General features: G+C 44.5%; 1 protein-coding gene across 1 annotated transcript; it reads left to right on the plus strand.

The window, feature by feature from the left end:
* Window positions 1-3614: 3614 nt before the first annotated feature.
* On the plus strand, window positions 3615-6917 carry TUBB2B (tubulin beta 2B class IIb). The gene is made up of 4 exons (XM_033114146.1): window positions 3615-3883; window positions 4742-4850; window positions 5152-5262; window positions 5593-6917. The coding sequence occupies exons 1-4, from the start codon at window positions 3827-3829 to the stop codon at window positions 6651-6653; spliced, it is 1338 nt and encodes a 445-aa protein (XP_032970037.1). The 5' UTR covers window positions 3615-3826; the 3' UTR covers window positions 6654-6917.
* The last annotated feature ends 12794 nt before the right edge of the window (window positions 6918-19711 follow it).

Here is a 19711-nt window from a genome sequence, read left to right on the forward strand (position 1 = left end):
CTAGCCCCAATCCTCTGGGCATTTGACGCCTTTACATAAACGTTAGGATTATTAGCTTTCCAATATTTCTAGCTGGAGCGCATAGAGAAGAGTAAAAAGGGAAATAATGCTGGATTTGCAGTCGCTTTCTTTCAATTCCTCTTCATTCATTGGCTAAGTGTCGGTTGCCTAGGAAACCGCGTGTATCTCCGCAGCAGAGATGGCTGTCAGGCTACCCCATCAGTGAGCTGCGTGTTTACTGGTGAATGCAGTGGGAAAATCCGAAAGCTAGATGTCTTGTAATGTCAATAAGTGTGTAAAAAATATACCTCGCTTTAAAACAATGCTTTAAATTTTTACTACCAAATCAGCTATGTATTGCCTCCTTTCTAGCAAACTTCTTCAATTAATTAAAACAATGACTTTGTGTGATAAATGCAAAATCTCTTGAGAATCTGCCATTGAATATACTCTGAAAATTGTGAGAGCAAATATAATTTCAATAGCTCAATCTTACCTCAGCCACACCATCAGTTATGCATAAAACAAACATTGGATTTTATTTTACACTGAGTTATTTCTCAACTGTCTTAAGAAGGGAAAATTTAGAAATGTTAGTGCATCATTAAAACTAAAAGTGATGAAATACATTGTTCTGACACTTTCGTGTCTGATGTACAATGACTTAAATGGAGAGGAATTGTGTATAACAGAGAAAAAGAAACGCTGGAGGACTCAGGTGAGGACTTTTTTTTTTTTTTTTTTTTTTTTTTTTTTTGCTTTGAAAGACCCTTACCAGTGTCTGTCTTCTCAGGGGCTACACAGAATAAGGATGAGGGTTAGCAGATGAACTGAAAGACTTCAGGGAAAGACTTAGCTCTCATCAGTATCCAGCTTTCCAACAGTAAAACAGCTCCTTGTGAAAATAAAAATGTGCAGCATCATAATTCCAAATTGGGGAAGGGAAGTAGAACCGTTAACAAGAATGCGGGATCGGAAGTGGGGAGGGGTAAGGGGCAGTATGGGCAAAACATGGAAAAGGAAAGCAGATCTTGAACCAAAAGCGCTGAGTCCCGAAGGGCGTCCGAGCTCTCAGAAGGATGAGTTCCAGCCTCACCCTATCCCAACCTCAAAGAAACCCAAAAGGAAAGGGGTCCCCTTATCCACATAATCTTGAACACGCGTTTTCACCCAGGCACTCCGCAGAGATCTGACTCAAACAATTTGAGAAAATAACCCGTTAGGTGAAGGAGGTGGCGAGGGGCTCAAATTACTCGGCATTAAGCTGATCGCTGCCCCCTTGACGCTGGCAGGCCGGCGATAACCGTTAGCAGAGCAGGTGAAGCTCTCGCTTACTTCCCACGCAGCTCGGTCCCACCGGAGCCCTAACCCCAGGACCGGGTGCTGACACCAACCACAACCCTTTCGGCCTGGACGTGGTCACCTTCCCCGAGGGCTGGGGCGCGGGAAAGACCGATTCCAGCCTGAGCCCTGTCTTTACTTTGCTGTGTGACCTTGGAGGTTGTTAGCCCTCTCCGTTTCGGCATCTTCATAAGATGGATTAGAAACTCGGGGTCAGGCCCCAGGTCCTTGGAAACCCACGAGTGGGGCATATGGCCGGACTTTCCGCTCCTCCGCTTCTCGCCGGACCTCACGCTAGTCCCTACACCCGCTACTGCGTCTGGGGAACTCTGCTCCGAGACCTTCCATCTGGGCGCAACGAGGACGGCTAGGCTTTTTGTTCTGGGTTTCTCTTTGTGCACTGGAATGGAGTTGAAAGCCCCCACCCCACCCCCTTCCACCCTCCAGCAGGGAAGAGAGACGGTGACAGCTTGCTGATAGTTCTGGGAGGGTCTCACTCAACAGCTGCCGGCTCCGTTCCGCCACGGGAACCCGGGTCATTCGGCTGCTCTCGCCAGAGGATGAAAAGGGGTCACGTCACCTCTCAGACGACCCGTCGGGAGGGGGAGGGGTGCTTCACCCGTGGAATTGCAGGGACCAGGTTCCAGGTCTGTAGTGAACGTTTTAGCCCTCCCCCGAGTGCACGCAGGTTCAGTGTCTCTCTGCTCTAAATGTCTCTCTCTCTCTCTCTCTCTCTCTCTCTCTCTCTCTCTCTCTCTCTCTCTCTCTCTCTCTCTCACTCACACACACACACACACGCACACACACACAAAGTAACTAAGAGATCAAATCATTCTTCGACTACCTAGTAACTGAGTTTTAAGGAGGGTCGGTGCTCCGAGTCTGCGCACGCGCTGTCTGCGCACGGGCTCTCGCGGGGCCTCTCCTTCGCAGTGCGGCAGTTTTTAGGCGTGTCCCTCACCCCCATCAGCAGCCCAAAGGTTGGGGACCTCGTGGCCGCCGCGGGGTCGGGAGCCTGATGTAAAATGCGAATGTTAGCGGTGGGGCAAGTGATGATCACGCTTGGAATCCATGCCCATACTGGACAATACATGAACCGAGCCCAGATCCGGGGAGCGCCTGGGGTGTGATTTTTTTTTTTGTTAATTCTTTTTTTTTTTTAATTTATTTTTAATTTATTGGGGTGACAATTGTTAGTAAAATTACATAGATTTCAGGTGTGCAATTCTGTATCACATCATCCATAAATCACATTGTGTGTTCACCACCCAGAGTCAGCTCCCCTTCCATCATGATTTTTAAATACTCAGTTGTGGGAGGCATCCCATGCATTTGTGAGCCCTTTGTTATGCCGCAGCCCCGCCCCCCAGACGCCACCCTCCTTCTTTCTGATGGCGGGACAGTCCACACTGCGCAGTCAGTCACAAAAACCCCATACACTCCCAAGGAACAAAAGCCAGCCCGCGGGTTGGAGGGGTCCTTGGTACCCGCTGAGGAGCTGTGGACTCTTGGAGAGGGTGTTGAGGGTCACGCCGGTCCTGGAAGCTGCAGCCACAGCGAGAGAGAGCTAGAAGCTCTAGACAGAGACAAAGAACTGAGAACAAGAGGATGCTGAGGGCGGGGCGGAGGGCACCCTGGGGCTCTAGAGCCTTGGATGTCCCGGGTCACGGCCCTTTCAGACCCCAACAATATGATCGCACACGACCTTCTCTTGAGACCTGTCCTCTCCCAAGTGTGACTGGTGCTCGGCCTCTGGACAGTCGTCGGCCTCTAGGGTTGGGGCAAGGGTCAGTGGTCTCACTGAGTACTGGTGGCTTAGGATCTCTGGCCCTTGGCAGAAGAAGGGACCCAATCTGCGCTGGCGGCACCACCTGTGCCACCTCAACCCTACCACCTGCCAGTACTCCGAGCATAGCGCACTCCTTTCTGGCGCACCTGACGGCCTCTCCACCTGCTCCAGCCCCTCACCCCCACCCCATTCAATGCCAGCTCTCCCCACGTTCCTGGCCTGCCACACTCGTCGCTCTCGGTTTCTTCACCCACCCCCAATTCTCAGTACCCAGCTCTTTCCACTCCACCTCAGCCCCAGCCCTAGCGCACGCCCCCACCCTACTCCTGGACAATGCGTACGTCCCCACCCCCCACCCCCACTCCGCAGAGCCCACACTCCTCACTGGGTCCGAAAGCCTGTGCTGATTGGCGGCTGGCCCATGGTTCAGCCCCCTGGACAGTCCCTGGGGCTCGGAGCATTACGTCAGCCGGGCCTGGAGAGCGCTAGCGCGAAGGGGACTGGGGGGCTCGGGCTGGGGGCGCGGCCTGCGCGAGCCGCCCCACCCTTCTTGCATAAAAGGCTGAGCTCTCTGGGCCGCCGCTCTTAGCCGGTCGATTCCCGAGCGCTTTCCCGGTGACCCCGCAGAGGGAGTGTAAGGGAGGACGGACAGACTGACCAGACGCCGACCGGGGCCAAAAGAAGCTAGCTAGCACCATGCGTGAGATCGTGCACATCCAGGCGGGCCAATGCGGCAACCAGATTGGAGCCAAGGTGGGCGCACCGAGAACTGGGTGGGGATGGAGCGAGGACCCAGGCCTAAAGAAGAGCTCTTCTGGGTTCCTGGGCGCCGGCGGCATCCTGAGCAGGCCCAGGGCTCTCCAAGAGCAGACTGCTTTGTGCAGCCGAGTGGGGCGTGGGCTCGGAGGCGACTTTCGTGGGGGATGGGTAGTAACCTTTTTTTCATTTTTGCTGTGATTCATTTGGAATCCTGGTCATTCCTCGGCCTCCGCTTCCTCCCTGCTCTTCACTTAGCCAGACATGCGGGCCTGGAGAAGGCGCCAGTGTGTCTCCGAGACTGCGCGCACGCGTTTGCGGGAGGCGGCGGGACGCAGGGAGAATTGATTTGACTCGCTTGAACCCGAGTCGAGCTGCGGGGGGAGGGAAAGAGAGTGATTGTCCTGAGGTCTCGGGACGTGCTTTGAATCTAAAACCACCCTCCTTCAGGTCCCTCCACTCGCTCTTCCCCACCCACTCCCTCCGCGCGGGCTGGAGTCCCTGCGCTCCCGCCTCTGGCGGGCTCGCGCAGCTGTGACCCTGAGCGCTGTGCTTCGCCGAGGATGCGGCTGGTTCTATTGCTGGTCCCTCCCTCTCATTCCCAAACCCTCACCTCCTGCCACGAGCAGCTGTTCCCTCGGGAAACGCCTAATTTCAACTTTTTGCCTCTGCAAATACAAGCCCTGCGGCTGTGCCGGGTCACCCAGCCCTAAAGCTCCCTGAAAGGAAGGGTTGTCGGAACCGGGGGGGGGGGGGGGGGGGGGGGGGGGGGGGGTGGGTGCTATTCTCTGTAAGTCGTGGCCTTTCTTTCTGACCGTAAGGCGTGGCTAAATTTAACCATTTACTGTGCCACAGTTTTGGGAGGTGATCAGTGATGAGCATGGGATCGACCCCACTGGCAGTTACCATGGAGACAGTGATTTGCAGCTGGAGAGAATCAATGTGTACTACAATGAAGCCACTGGTAATTGCTTTTACTTCCCACCGCCACTTCAGCTTTTTACCCCTCTGTTCCGGGGAACTAGCCCCAGGAGTATGGCCCCAGGGGAGGGTGGACTAGAGAATTTGGGATTCCTACTCTTTAACTGTGGTATTTCAGTGGGCTTTCTGGTTCACAGTCGAATGAATCCTTTGAGAATTTGGTGGGTCTTGTGTGAGTCTTTGTTTGGGGGGCAACAGTAGTGCCTGCGAAAGGGAAGCTGGTACAAGTCTTTCTCTTCTGAGCTCTCTACCTGCAGGTCTAAGTCCAGCTCTGTTCCCCTCAGGTAACAAATACGTACCTCGGGCCATCCTCGTGGATCTGGAACCAGGCACGATGGACTCAGTCAGGTCTGGACCATTCGGCCAGATCTTCAGGCCCGACAACTTCGTGTTTGGTGAGTGACTGGTATGGCTGATGGCATGGAAGGCTCATTTTACTCCAGGTATCTCAGTGTGGAGAGGTGTGACTACCTGAGGGAAAGTATGAAGAACATCCAGTTGTGTGTTCATTTACTCTTAATATAAGCTAAAACAACCTCTAATAGCTAGGTATTCCTAGACTTCTTTATTTATAATTATATCCACAACCAAATATTTTAACGTCTGGACAGTTAGGTAATAACGTGAATTAATCTTATCTGAGCAGTGACTCATTAAGGGGTTTAAAGTAAACAGGAATTTAAACCAATCATCAGTGACTTATGAAGTGTCTTTCCCTCTGGCAGGCCAGAGCGGGGCAGGGAACAACTGGGCAAAGGGCCACTACACGGAGGGAGCTGAACTGGTAGACTCAGTCCTGGACGTGGTGAGGAAGGAGTCAGAGAGCTGTGACTGCCTGCAGGGCTTCCAGCTGACCCACTCGCTGGGGGGCGGCACGGGGTCCGGGATGGGCACACTGCTCATCAGCAAGATCCGGGAAGAGTATCCCGACCGCATCATGAACACCTTCAGCGTGATGCCCTCGCCCAAGGTGTCCGACACGGTGGTGGAGCCCTACAACGCCACGCTCTCCGTCCACCAGCTGGTAGAAAACACAGATGAAACGTACTGCATCGACAACGAGGCGCTGTACGACATCTGCTTCCGCACCCTGAAACTGACCACCCCCACGTACGGAGACCTCAACCACCTGGTGTCGGCCACCATGAGCGGGGTCACCACCTGCCTGCGCTTCCCGGGCCAGCTGAACGCAGACCTGCGCAAGCTGGCCGTGAACATGGTGCCCTTCCCGCGCCTGCACTTCTTCATGCCCGGCTTCGCCCCGCTCACCAGCCGGGGCAGCCAGCAGTACCGCGCCCTGACGGTGCCCGAGCTCACCCAGCAGATGTTCGACTCCAAGAACATGATGGCCGCCTGCGACCCCCGCCATGGCCGCTACCTGACGGTGGCCGCCATCTTCCGGGGCCGCATGTCCATGAAGGAGGTGGACGAACAGATGCTCAACGTGCAGAACAAGAACAGCAGCTACTTCGTGGAGTGGATCCCCAACAACGTGAAGACGGCCGTGTGCGACATCCCGCCGCGCGGCCTGAAGATGTCGGCCACCTTCATCGGCAACAGCACGGCCATCCAGGAGCTGTTCAAGCGCATCTCGGAGCAGTTCACGGCCATGTTCCGGCGCAAGGCCTTCCTGCACTGGTACACGGGCGAGGGCATGGACGAGATGGAGTTCACCGAGGCCGAGAGCAACATGAACGACCTGGTGTCCGAGTACCAGCAGTACCAGGACGCCACTGCCGACGAACAGGGGGAGTTCGAGGAGGAGGAGGGCGAGGATGAGGCTTAAGTTCACAATTTAACACATGTTAGGGAAAGTTGATGAGGAAAGCATGGGGGAGGGGGGCTTACTGGTGATATTTTACTGGTGAAAATACCTTGGCAGTTGAAGGAAAGAAGCATGGTCTGCTCTAGGTGTGCGCGCTGGTTCTCTGGTGCTCTTCACTGTTGCCTGTCATTTTTTTCTTTTTGTAATACTGATAACATCAATGTAACACTTGAGATATTTCTGAACTACTGTTGTAATGGCTAAAATCACATAAATATTTGTGTCCTGATGGTCCTCTTTTCTGTCTCCTCTTTATTGAGTTCTTTATTATCAATTTAAATGTAACTTACAGAACACATAGTAAATTCTTCCTTTAGAAACGGGAAGGGAGAGGTAAAAGTTCAAATGAATTTACTCTTTCGGTGGTCAAGTTGAACCAACCAAATACAATTATACCCAATTTAAGATGGGAGATAAATCCAAATGTTGAAATGATTGTAAGTAAATATTTTATTAGTTGAAGTGATGCCTCCCTGAAATCACACTAAATGTATTTTCATGTAGAAATCCTACTACACCTCTTGTTCCTTTACAAAAATTTTTTTGAATATTTACTACATCCATACAGGACAAAATAGAGTGGAAAGTCTCTCTTCCTTCTGTGTCCCTGGGTATAGCTTCTATGCTGGAGGGTAACCATTCTTAGCATTCTTATCTGTCTTGCATCCTTACAGAAATATTCCATATACTTCAAACCTATGTAGATTCCTTTTTTCTTTATTCACATACATACTAACACTGTTCTCCTGCCTCCTTTATTTACTAAAACACAGTTTCTATCCTTTAAATGGATACACAGTGTCCATTATGTAGTTGTGCCATATTTTTAACCAATTTCCTATCAATGGACATGTCAATTTTTTATGCTTTTTGATATAGTATAGTACCACAGTGAACCATTTTATGCATACGCTTGTATGATTGTGGATATGAGACTGGCTATCCTGTAAGTTTCTCTAAGTGGAATTTTCTGACAAAGGGTATGATACTATCTTTATAGGTTAATGAAACCAGCTGTACTTAGGAATAGCCACAGATTTATAAATTGTTAATACACTAAAATTCTCAAGCAAATTTTCTTCTCAGCAATCATGTTTATACTACATAACAAACTATTTTTACTTAAGTTAACACATTTGAATTTATATGAAAGTATAAATTCTGCATTGGAGAATTTTACTTTAAAGGGCAAGACACAATTTTTACAGTTTATTGCAGTCTTACCATGCAGAGCTGGAATTTGGGATTTGAACCTACCACAGCCTCTAGACTCAAACTCTACCACTAAAGAAACCATGGGATTCCAACAAGTGACTTTCAGTTAAGATCATCTGCTTCTGTGGGATCAATTTTACTTTGTCAAAATGGTATGAATGCATGCCTTTTCTGGGCCAGTGTCTTATTTTGGGAAGAGAAGTGGAGTGTAAGTTATAAACAAATGTAAAAAACTTACTTACATACCTCTATAGGAAGAAAAAAATCAGTAAAATTGTAGGTTTATGATTTTTCTAATTTTTAGACAAATTCAAAACTAGAAGAAAATAATACTTTAACCCTTACCCTGTTTTCATTTTATTCTATTTGGTTCTACTCCTACTTAAGCGTTTAAAACAGAAGAAAAATGAGGGCTGGATAGGGATTTCCATATTAAAGAAACTGTCATATATTTGAAAACAGTTCCAAGAAAAGCAAGCAGTGTCATTCTAAACAGTGTGAAAATATGTTAATTCTACCAAATAGCCCCCATAAATGGAAAAGAGCAGTAGTTCACTCCACAAGTATTATATATCAGGAAAATTAGACCTAGTGCTGAGTGGGGTCAAACAGATAAGAAACCAGTGACTTCTGCTCCAGTTTTCTATATTTAACAGGGAACTGGCAGGTGCCATTCCTGGTGAGCTGGTGTAAAGCTTCCAACAATCTAATTGAAGGGTAACATTGGTTTTAAATGACCTGAAGACTTGGGTTAGCTGCCAGGGCCCCCTGGATCTATCCTTGGTCATGCATTCCCCACAACCTGTCAGACACATAATCAGTAACTTTGGAGAAGAGAGGGATTGCTGCCAGGTGCCTCTTGGCATGCTGTAAGTATCTTGCTTCTCTTTCCCACCTTGTGAGAAGAGGGATAGGCAGGCACCCAGCAGGCCAGCCTGCTAGCCTGTCAGCATACCCACAACTGCACACTGCTAGAGCTTACTGAAGCATGATTAGAAGAGTGGGTGCCAGACTGAGCAGTCAAGCAGATGCTCTGGGGCAAAGCTTTAAACTTGTATAACTTGTATAACATCAATATGCACATGAAACACATACTCAGGAAAACGGTTCAAAAACAGGAAAATACACAAACTAACACCTAGATTAAGAGTTACTGTTTGAAATTGAGCTTCCTTTGTTTCATTACTGTTGTGTGATGGGATTTGGTGGTGGTGGTGATGGTGGTGTGTTTCAACACTCTGTAAAGGAAATGTCCTGTCTCTTCTTGATGTGCCAGCAGGACAATATTCACTTCTGGGCTGGCACAGCACCCAAATTACAGGACCCACTAGCATGTGATGCCGAGTCAGAAGTTAGCGTTAGGGAGGGAATTAGAGTCACCTTGAGGTAATCCCGGAAGTCTGAGAAGAAACGGGAACCCTAATGTGCTCCAAATTTACCATCAGCCCCAGAGATGATCTAAGTCTGTTAGATTTCCCATTTCATCCCTAACAGCATATTAGATTAATAGAAATTTGAACTAAAAGTAACTTTAATCGATCACCTAGCTTGACCTTATTTTGTAACAAGTAGCCTGAGGGTCAGAGACTTTTGTCTAAGATCATAGGGTTCTCTCTGCACAAATCAGATCTTGAACCCAGTGTTCTTTTCTCTCCAGCTGCATATCTCAGGTCCTATTTATACAAGGCCACATGAGGATTATGAAGACAGGAAAAAGAAAGTTCCTGGTTTCAAGGAAAAACTCAGAGGTGTCCTTGGTCCACAACTCCACCTCCCTATGTGGGCTGAGCACAGGTAACATGGCAAACCTTTGTCTCTAATGACATCATTTTGACAGATGATGCAGAACTTCTGGTTCTAAAACACCACCAACACCGTGTTCTAATGCAATCATGAGTGCAAGAAGAATATTCTATCGGGATATTTATTGTGCAAATGAGCAGGAAGTTAATAAAAATTCTTTGGAGTCCCACGTTTTACATACCCCCATTTTAGTTAAGATGTGTTTTGTATACTAGACAAAGCCGCTTGATAACTATTATAATGCCGATTTCTTTTCAATGTGTAAGCAATAGTCTACTGTGATGTCACACTTTTATAAATGTGCCTCAAACTTGAGCCATTCACTTGAAAATAGATTCACTCATACCTTTGTTTCTTAGAGGCTTTCCCCCCTACTTCCCCTACCCCTCATATTTTTCTTAGGACATACTCGCCAACACATACCCAGAGAAGCTTATCTTGGTGCAACTGATTTCACCCAAAATGTTCCATAGTCATTACTTTTTCTTTTAACTGACATATAATTCATATGTCATAAAATTCACCATTTAAAAGACTACTAGTCAGAAGAAAAAAAAAGAGTACAAGTCAGTGGGTTTTAGTATATTCACAGAGTTGGGCAACTATCACCACAATGTAATCCCAGAACATGGTCATCACCCAAACAGAAATCCCATAGCCATTGGCATTCCCTCCCCATCCTCCTCACCCTCCAACCCCTGGCAACACTCTTCTTTCTGTCTCTATGAACTTGCCTATTCTGAACATTTCATAAATGGAATCATATATGTGGTCTTTTGTGTCTGCCTTTTTATATTTAGCATAATGTTTTCAAGGATTATCCATGTTACGGTATGTCTCAGTACTTAATTCCTTGTTATGGATAAATAATATTCCATTGTATGCACACGAGGTATGGCAATTAAGTTCGCGAATTTGCTACCGTGCGCTTACATTGGCAGCACTGTACAAACAGCTCAGTAAGGTTTCATAACCTTGGTATATCAGTGTCTCACAGCTGTATTCGTGTCAACATGTGGCGGTGTCTTGCTGAGTGGCGTTCATTATTGTTGTTGCGTGTTTTTGTGTGCTGTCGCAAGAACGTCTGAACTTGAATTAGAGCAATGAATAAACATTAAATTTCTTTTTAAACTTGGCAAAAGTGGAAGTGAAATCAGGAACATATTAGTCCAAAGTTTATGGGGATAATGCCATGAAGAACACAGCAGTGTACAAAGGGATTAAACGTTTTTCTGAGGGGAGAGAACACATCACTGATGAAGAGAGGTCAGGGCGGCCAGTAATGAGCAGAACTGACAAAGACATTGCAAAAATTCATCGAATTGTGTGTCAAAATCGTCGGCTGACTGAGAAGCACAGCAGGCCAAATAAACATCAGTAGAGAAATAGGAAAATCTTAACTAAAAATCTTGACGTGAGAAAGGTGTGTACAAAAATGGTCCTGAAGGAGCTCTTGCATCAGGACAATGCACCAGCTCACACGGCACTGTCTGTGAGGGAGTTTTTAGCCAGTAAACAAATAACTGTATTGGGACACTCTCCCTACTCACTTGATCTGGCCCCCAATGACTTCTTTCTTTACCCGAAGACAAAGGAAATATTGAAAGGAAGACATTTTGATGACATTCAGGACATCAAGGGGAATATGACAAGAGCTCTGATGGCCGGCCATTCCAGAAAAAGAGTTCCAAAATTGCTTTGAAGAGTGGACTAGGCACTGGCTTTGGTGCATAGCTTCCCAATGGGAGTACTTCGAAGGTAACCATAGTGATATTCAGCAATGAGGTATGTAGCAATTTTCCTAGGATGAGTTCATGAACTTAATTGCCAGACCTCTTATACCACATTTTATTTACCCATTCATCAGTTGATGGGCATTTAATTTGGTTCCACTTTTTAGCTATTAAGAATATTGCTGCTATGAACATTCATATGCATGTTTGTTTGTGTTGTATGCTTTTATTTCTCCTGGATACATATCTAGGAGTAGAATTGCTTGGTTATGTGGTAATTCTATCTTCATAACCATTTCGACTTCTACCTAAGGATATATACGTGCTTTCAAATTTGCCCAGAAGGCCAATATAAAATAGAGATCAGGCAAGCCTTGGGGATTCTGTATTTGTGGACCCATATAGAGTCTTAAAATTGTAGAGTTTTAGAAATGGAGGGAAGGTCTACTAGGACCCCATCAGTTTACAAATGAGGAAACTAAGGCTCATTGCTTAATTAGCAATGTTCCCACATCACTGTATCAGTTAGGGCTGATGTTCAACGTCTAGCAACAGTGGCTTTGAGTTATTTTTTTCCTCTCGCTTAAAATGTCTAGAGACACACAGTGTGGCTCTACGATATCCTCTTTCTGCTCCACCTAACCGTGTTTCCCCGAAAATAAGACCTAGCCGGACAATCAGTTCTAATGCGTCTTTTGGAGCAAAAATTAATATGAGACCGACCCGGTCTTATTTTACTATAAGACCGGGTCTTATATAATATAGTATAGTATAAGACCGGGTCTTATATTAATTTTTGCTCCAAAAGACGCATTAGAACTGATTGTCCGGCTAGGTCTTATTTTCGGGGAAACATGGTATCACTTCCATTGGCTTTCAACCTCAAGTTCTCCTCAAGCCTCAGGATGGCCAATGCAGATCTGGTCATGATATCTGGGTTCTAGGCAAGAAGGTGTTGGAGGGAAAGTAAAAGGGCACCTTCCAGCCGAGAAAGCCACTTTAAAGACCTATGCCCGGAGTTCCTCCAATGACTTCTGCTTGCCTTTCCTTGGCCACCTTTTTTTTGCAGGGAAGGCTGAGAGAAGTAGTCTTTTAGTTGGGTACATTATCACTCCAACAATTTAGAGGTTCTATTAGGAAGGAAGGTTTCTTTTATAAGTAGATATTGCCTAAGAAGTGATACTAACCCAGATCTCCTAGTTCCTCTTTCTGTGCTCTCTGCAGACATGAGTTTGCAAAGTGTTTCATGCTGGGAGTCCTCATTTTCTAAAATGGACAGCTGAAGACTTAATGAAAGAAGATTTCTTCTTTTTTCATTTATTTTTTTATCTTTTTAAATTTTATTTTTTAGTTACAATTGGCATACAATATTATATTAATTTCAGGTGTACAACATAGTGATTAGACTTTTAGATAACTTGAAAGATTTCTTGATCCAAATTTCTAACTTGTAGTCAGTTGATGACAACACATATCCATGACTTCTAGGTGAATTCCTTCCAATGACCTATAATGAAATGTCCATGTCAGGTTGTGCTGATCATGAACATTTATCAGCTCAAGTAATGGGATTTGTTTTCATGAATATGTTCATTGACTTGCAAAGCTGGTCACTGAGGAGAAAGAACCAAAACTGCTTTGGTGAATTGGGTGGGAGAAGAGGGCAGCAGGATGCACACCAGGCATGTGCAGCTGTGGGGCACCTGGGTCACACAGGAGAGATTGTGGGACACACCTGCCCAGGGAGAAACTGGTAGACGTCTAAGACTACTGCGAGTCAAAGGCCTAGAGGGCCAGCCAGGGCCAGGGCATCTGTAGGATGCCCACATCCAGAAGTAGCTGAGAATGTGGAAGGTCAGGTGAAAGGGACCGGCCTTCAGAGGCGAAGACAGGAAGGTTCTAGCATTGAGTACGTCAGATCATTCAAAGATAATGCTCTGAAGAGCGAACTATACCTAGGGGAGCCAGAATCTAGAGAAGCAACTTTCCATATTCTGCTTTCTTTTAGATCTCTGGGCATATAGGCATGATTTTAGGATCTCATTTATAGGAAAGGAGAAGGGAGTCAACATTACCAAGTGCCTACTATGTACAAGAAATGTTACTATAGAGATTACCGTGGAGCATGGAAAGATATTTCAATTGTGTAATTTATTAACCTTGGAACATTTCAAGTTACTTCACCTCTCTAAATCCCTCTATAAAATAGAGTTCTTAATATCTTCTTGTATGGAGAATTAAATGGCATTAAGGTATGTGTAGTGATAAGAAAGTGATAATAGCTAGTACTTATTGAACATGTGCTCTTTATTACACATTTATGTGATTTCATCCTCACAGGAATATTGTATAGTTTGGGTGCTTTTGATTGTGTCTGAAAGAAATTAAAATTTTGCTTACAGAAGGGGTAAGGTTGAGAAATTATTGGCTCACATAATTAAAAGGTCCAGGGACTGATCTCTCAGGTTCTATCATGGCTACATCTGGAGCTTCTGAATATGTTATCAGAACTTTCTTCTTTATTACTTACTCTCTTGGCTCTGCATTCTTATATTTTGGCTTCATTCTTTGGCAGGATCTCCCCACATAGTAGCAATTTTAAGTTCATACCGCTCTATTGCTAGAGACCAAGAGAAAAAAAGAACCCAGACTGGCCAGATCTGTGTCATGTGTCCATCCTTGAATCAGTCATATGGTCAAGGGAAAAGGGACACTGATGACTAGCCTAGATCACGTGCCCTCCTATAAGAATGGGCCATGTGACTGGCAGTCTCATCCAGTAGAGAACTGATAGTTCCTGAAAGAACTCAGGTTTAGATTAAGTAACTTGCCCTCAAGTCATTCAGCTGTAAGTGCAAGACCTGGATATAAACCCCAGCATTTTCTGACTCTAATTGTATGTGAAATATAGCACCCAAAAAGGTGATTATTACAGTTAAAGAGGGATATCTAGAGCAGCCGCTGAGGGCAAGGTTCTAATTCAGACATAGGAAACCTTTAGAGGCTCAAGTCTAAATTCAAGGCACTTGCACTTGACCGTCTGGCCAACCCCTTTGCTGCTCAAGATTCTCTTATAACTTTCTGCATGAATCTTCTTCAGCTAAAAATATTGTACTTCCCCTTCTCCCACCTTCACCACTGCTATGCCATTCTCCCTCTCTAGAATATCTTATTTCACTTCTCTTCCTGAAATGCTTTTCAGCTCTTAAAGTTATGTTGAATTTCCAATTTTCCTCAGAAAACTTTTCTTACTCAGATGCTTTATGTGGCACATTATTTTGCACAGTTGTTTTAATAAGAGCACAGTCCTAGGAGCCAGTCTATCTCAGGTCTGCTCCTGATATTTTCACTTCACTTTTGGCTATTGTTCATTGGTTCTCTATTATGAGTTTTATTTTATTCCATTTTTATCTCCAATATTAGCTTATTTCTGTTTATGTTTTCAGTGGTTGCTCTAGGGTTTATAATATAAATCTTTAATTTACCACCATCTACCTTCAAACAACATTATCTCACTTTATGCATTGGGTGAGATCCTTACAACAGTGTGCTTCCATTTGCTGTCCTGTCTTCTATGCTTTTGTAGCCATATCTTATTTTCACATATTTTGAAAACCCCACTATACATTATTATTGCTTTTGCTTTAACAGTTATCATTTTAAGAGATCAAAAATATATTTATTTATCCACATATTTACCAATTTAGGTCTTTTCATCTCTTTGGGTAGATCACATTTCCTTCTTCCTGAGAAAACTTCCTTTAACATTTCTAGCAGAGCAGATCTGCTGGCACTGAATCTCTCACTTTTGTTTAGCTGCAAATGTCTTTATTTTGCCTCGTTTTGAAAGATATATTTGCTGGGTATAGAATTTTAGGTGGGTAGCTTGTTTTCTGTCGGCGCTATGAAGACGTCATTCTTTGTCTCAGCTTGTGCTGTGTGAGCAGTCACTAGTAAGTGTCCACTTTTTTCCCCATATGTGATGTTTTATTTTTCTGTCTGGCTGCTTTTAAGATGATTGCTTATTACTATTTTCCAGCAGTTTTAATATGAGGTGCCTTGGTGTGGTTTCCTCTACATTTATTTTACTCGGGGTTCATTGAGCTTCCTGAATCCGCGAGCTTATAATTTTCATCAAATTCACATAATATCCACCATAATTTTTTCAAATATTTTTTTTCCATCTCTCCACTTTATTCTGGGATTCCAATTACATATATTTTTAGACTTCTTGACATGGTCTAACAGTTTACTGATAATCTATTCAGTCTTTTCTCTCTGTGCTTCCAAATTTTGACAGCTATACCTTCAACTCACAGACCTTTTCTAAAGTGTCTAGTAATCTACTGTTAATCTCATACAAGTATTTTTCATCACAGATATTATACTTTTAAATTTTAGAAGTTCTATTTGTGTCTTTTAAAATTTTCCATTTCTCTCCTCTGTGTTCATGTTTTCCTCTACCTACTTGAATGAATGCTTTCTCTGCTTATTTCATCATCTTTTGCATTTCTAGGTCTATTTCTATGATTGATTTTTTTATATACCTTATCTCATTTAATCCTCCCAACAATATTATCAGGCTGGTACTGTGTTTCCCTGAAAATAACACCAGGTCTTATATTAATTTTTGCTCCAAAAGATGCATTAGGGCTTATGTTCAGGGGATGTCATCCTGAAAAATTATGCTAGGGCTTATTTTCCAGTTAGGTCTTATTTTCGGGGAAACATGGTACTACTGTTAGGGGCTAAGTGAGGAAACTAAAGTACAGAAAAATTAAGGAACTTGTCTGAAATAGTGAGGGCAGCTCCTAAATCATTTAACCTCTGCAATTAAGAAGATGTTCTGCGTGTGTGTGTGTGTGTGTGCGTGTGTGTGTGTGTGCATGTACGTATGTGCCTGTGCACCTGTTATAACCAAGTGGGTGGGCTAGGATAGGAAGAAAAGGAAGGAAAAAAATTAGAATCCAGGAAGTATTGTTTGTTTCCTGGGGCAGCTGACACAATATTGTGTAGTTTTGCTCCTGGATCTGCTACTTACTACCTAAGTAATGTTGAGCAAGTCATGTAACCTCTCTGAAGTCAATTTTCTCATCTGCACAATGGCAACCTACCTCAGAGTACAGATATGAAAATATACAAACTCAGAATTTCTGGGTGTGGAGCCTGGAATCTACTTTTTAACAAGCACAGTAGGCAATACTTCGAAAGACTCAAACTCGAAGATCATTGGCCAAATAGACTATATTAATATTTTATATTGCGAAAAATTTTTGTATAAATTATTACAAAAGAAATCAATAATGCCAAACATAACACTGATGGACAGTATTACCTGATTGTTTCTTTCTGCTTAGGATCGCATAGCCTGCAAATACAAACGTGATGACATTTCTGTCTGTCCTTCATAGTAAGGAAGCCAATGTCAAGAGACCAGTCTTAAGAATTTTTAAAGCACCTTCTTAAACACATTAAATAGTACATAGCAAAATAAACTCTGTTATAATTTTTATAATCTAAGCACAAAAATTCCTCAAAGGAAGGAGGTTGTTTTTGTTTGGTTGGTTTTTTTCATTTTTTAAACAAGCATTACCAAGTTGGATGAATCTTTAAAGACTGGCTCTATTCTATTTTCCTGTAATTTACAAGTTTCGATACCTGATGTTCACTTGAAAAATGAAAGTAAGCTGAAATAACATTTAGTTGTGTCTAGACATGTTAATACAATGAAAGGAAGCTGAGAAAGATTGATAATACTCACATTTTTGGTCTGGTAGAGCACTAGGTTTTCTTGTAGTCCTTTAAATATTGTTGGACCTTGTTCTGGCACACAATTACATTACTTGAAATCAGTTGGATCTTTTTGAAACTTGCTTGTAACCTTTATTAGATCTAATGTGATTCACATAATAATGAGAATCGGGGTTGTTTAGGAAGGTGGACTGATTTAAGCAATAGCACTTAAAACAGCCAAGATAATGTTATTAAAGAAAATGCAGCTGGATAATTAGTGTTGTCTCCTTCATAGAGCTGCAGGCTTATAGAGCTGCACACCAAGGCACATCATAATCATTGTTAGGCTGGCCTCCTTTTCTTTTATTTGTTTTCCTCTTTCCCTAGCAATTTTGACAGATTTCTGGGAAGAAGATAGTATGGTAGTTGCTTGGTGTAGATCCTGTCTCTTTCTCTTTGAGGGAGACACACCAGATTGTAGCATTCCATTCTTCTGCTGAAAGAGGAGTCTTGTGTTGATTATTTCTGAATTCTTGATCTGTGGTATTCATCCCCAGCCCTGTGCCACCCATCACCTGGGTAGGCTCACAGGCTAGCTCCTCAGCTGGCATTTCACACAATCATGCCCCTTTTTTTGGATATTCTCATAAAAAGCCAAAGGGTTGATGTGTGTGCTTCCATAGGAAGAGGGCCAGCTGCCATCTACCTAGCTTTTACCCAGAGCAGTCTTTGTGGGCAGATCTTCGTTATACAGTACCAATGAGCATGTCTTGCTTCCATAAGAATGGGGGAGTATTAAAAAAAAAAAAAGAATGGGGGAGTATTGTGTGTGTGTGTGTGTGTGTGTGTGTGTGTGTGTGTGTGTGTGTTGAATCCTGTATTCAATTATGCAAAGATTCAGTTAGAAATGTTAAAAAGACACAGAAGATGTGGTTATAATTTGGAACTTGCAGTATTTCCTCAGTCTATGCTGCTACGTCTTCCTACAGAACCAGAAGCCCAGAAGTAACTAACCTCTAAGGCCAGGAGCAGGGAGGGTGTCAACTAAAGTCAGCCTTGCCCTGTATGAGCCCCCATAATGGCCATCCAGCAGGGGGAGCCTGCTAAGGCTAAGCACAGCCCCAAGTTGTTGACTAAAGGCGGAGGAGGAGGAAGGTAATTCAGAGTCCAGGAGAGAAGGGATTAGAGCCTTCCCAGCGGCCCCCAACCCCTGCCCTTCTCGGTGCCTTGTCATCCCTATTTCAGCTTCCTTCACTCACACTCAGGCTCTGAGGCAAGTCACTGCAGGAGGCCACTGCTTCTGGCCTCTAGGGGTTCACCGACATGCCCCCCACCAATTCTTCATCCAAGTGAGGAAATCCCCTTTGGAAGATAGTTCTGTAAGATGAGGTTAGAAACTTTCTTGAAGAAAATAGAAATTCTAAAGCTTGGAAGCAAAGGATGTCCAACCTACAAGATTTTTGTCCTAACTCAAGTGTCTTACAGATTGGCTCTGCAGGCACAGCTCACAGGGCTCCCTCCCACTTCTTCTTCCTTAGATCACCTCTGAGTTGGGCACCAAGCAGACAGACTCAGTCATTCAGACCACAGTGGACCTGGGACAGAGCCCTCAGTCCCCCTAGGCACCAGTTCTCTTCTTTCTTTCACTCTTGGGCATTGCCCAAGTTTGGACCTCTGGCATCAGGCTTCCCCAAAGGTTCTGTTTTGTTCTCTCAGTTATCCCTGGACCACTGGTGATGAAGACACTGCCCCTTTGGACAGTCAGCACTTATCTTTGGGGCTTCAAGCCTTCTGGAACAAATCCTTCAGCTGCCTCTATCCAGGAGGTCCCTATGGCCATGGCCTGGCTTTCCTCCCTCACTTCTGTCCTGCTTCTCTTGGTCTTGTCCGGCCTTCTTCATAGGCAGCTAATTGTGATAGTGGCATCCTTCAGTGAGGTCCCTCTATTTGTCACAGTGGCACAGGCTAGAGTTTGGGCCTGATTATGCTAGAGGTTATGGGGACTCAGTAGGAGGAACTTGGTTACTGGAAACTCATCTGCCTTACAGTGGCATTGCCAGAATAAGATTCTTTTCACATTCTTGTTTTCTTAACTCATTTGAAAACCATTCACTATGTCTCTAGTTCCTTCTCAGTGGTTTCTCTGGCTCATCTGTCCAGCAATAAGTGATAAAAGCTCTTCTGCTAAAGGTTTGGTACAGTATTCAGAACATCAAGCAGCTCTGCCATTACAGCACAAATGATAAGCAGGCATCACTCCATTTACAAGCTGTGAGTCTTGGGCAAGTTACTCAACCTCTCTGGGCTTTAGTTTCTGCATCTATAAAATAGGAATGATCATTAGGCCTGTTCCGTAAGGTTAAATACAAATGCAGCACTTGCTGATACATTAAAGGTGGTGCAGAATTGTCACATCTGAAACAGAGTGCCCTTCTAGGCAAGCGTCCTGCCCATCTTTCCTCCGGAGGCATGGCTGACACCCAGGCCAGAGGGCAGGAAGATGGTGACGTTACCTGGTAAGTGAGTGAATAGGAT

The sequence above is a fragment of the Rhinolophus ferrumequinum genome, chromosome 9 (genome assembly GCF_004115265.2).
Source record: "Rhinolophus ferrumequinum isolate MPI-CBG mRhiFer1 chromosome 9, mRhiFer1_v1.p, whole genome shotgun sequence".
NCBI classification, from domain to species: Eukaryota; Metazoa; Chordata; class Mammalia; order Chiroptera; family Rhinolophidae; genus Rhinolophus; species Rhinolophus ferrumequinum.

Excerpts from the sequence above, each read along its gene's own strand:
- TUBB2B (XM_033114146.1), top strand. The coding sequence starts at position 3,827 with ATGCGTGAGATCGTGCACATCCAGGCGGGCCAATGCGGCAACCAGATT. Across the intron at positions 3,884-4,741 it reads GCAACCAGATTGGAGCCAAG|TTTTGGGAGGTGATCAGTGA; the intron begins GTGGGCGCACCG and ends ACTGTGCCACAG. Across the intron at positions 5,263-5,592 it reads GCCCGACAACTTCGTGTTTG|GCCAGAGCGGGGCAGGGAAC; the intron begins GTGAGTGACTGG and ends TCCCTCTGGCAG.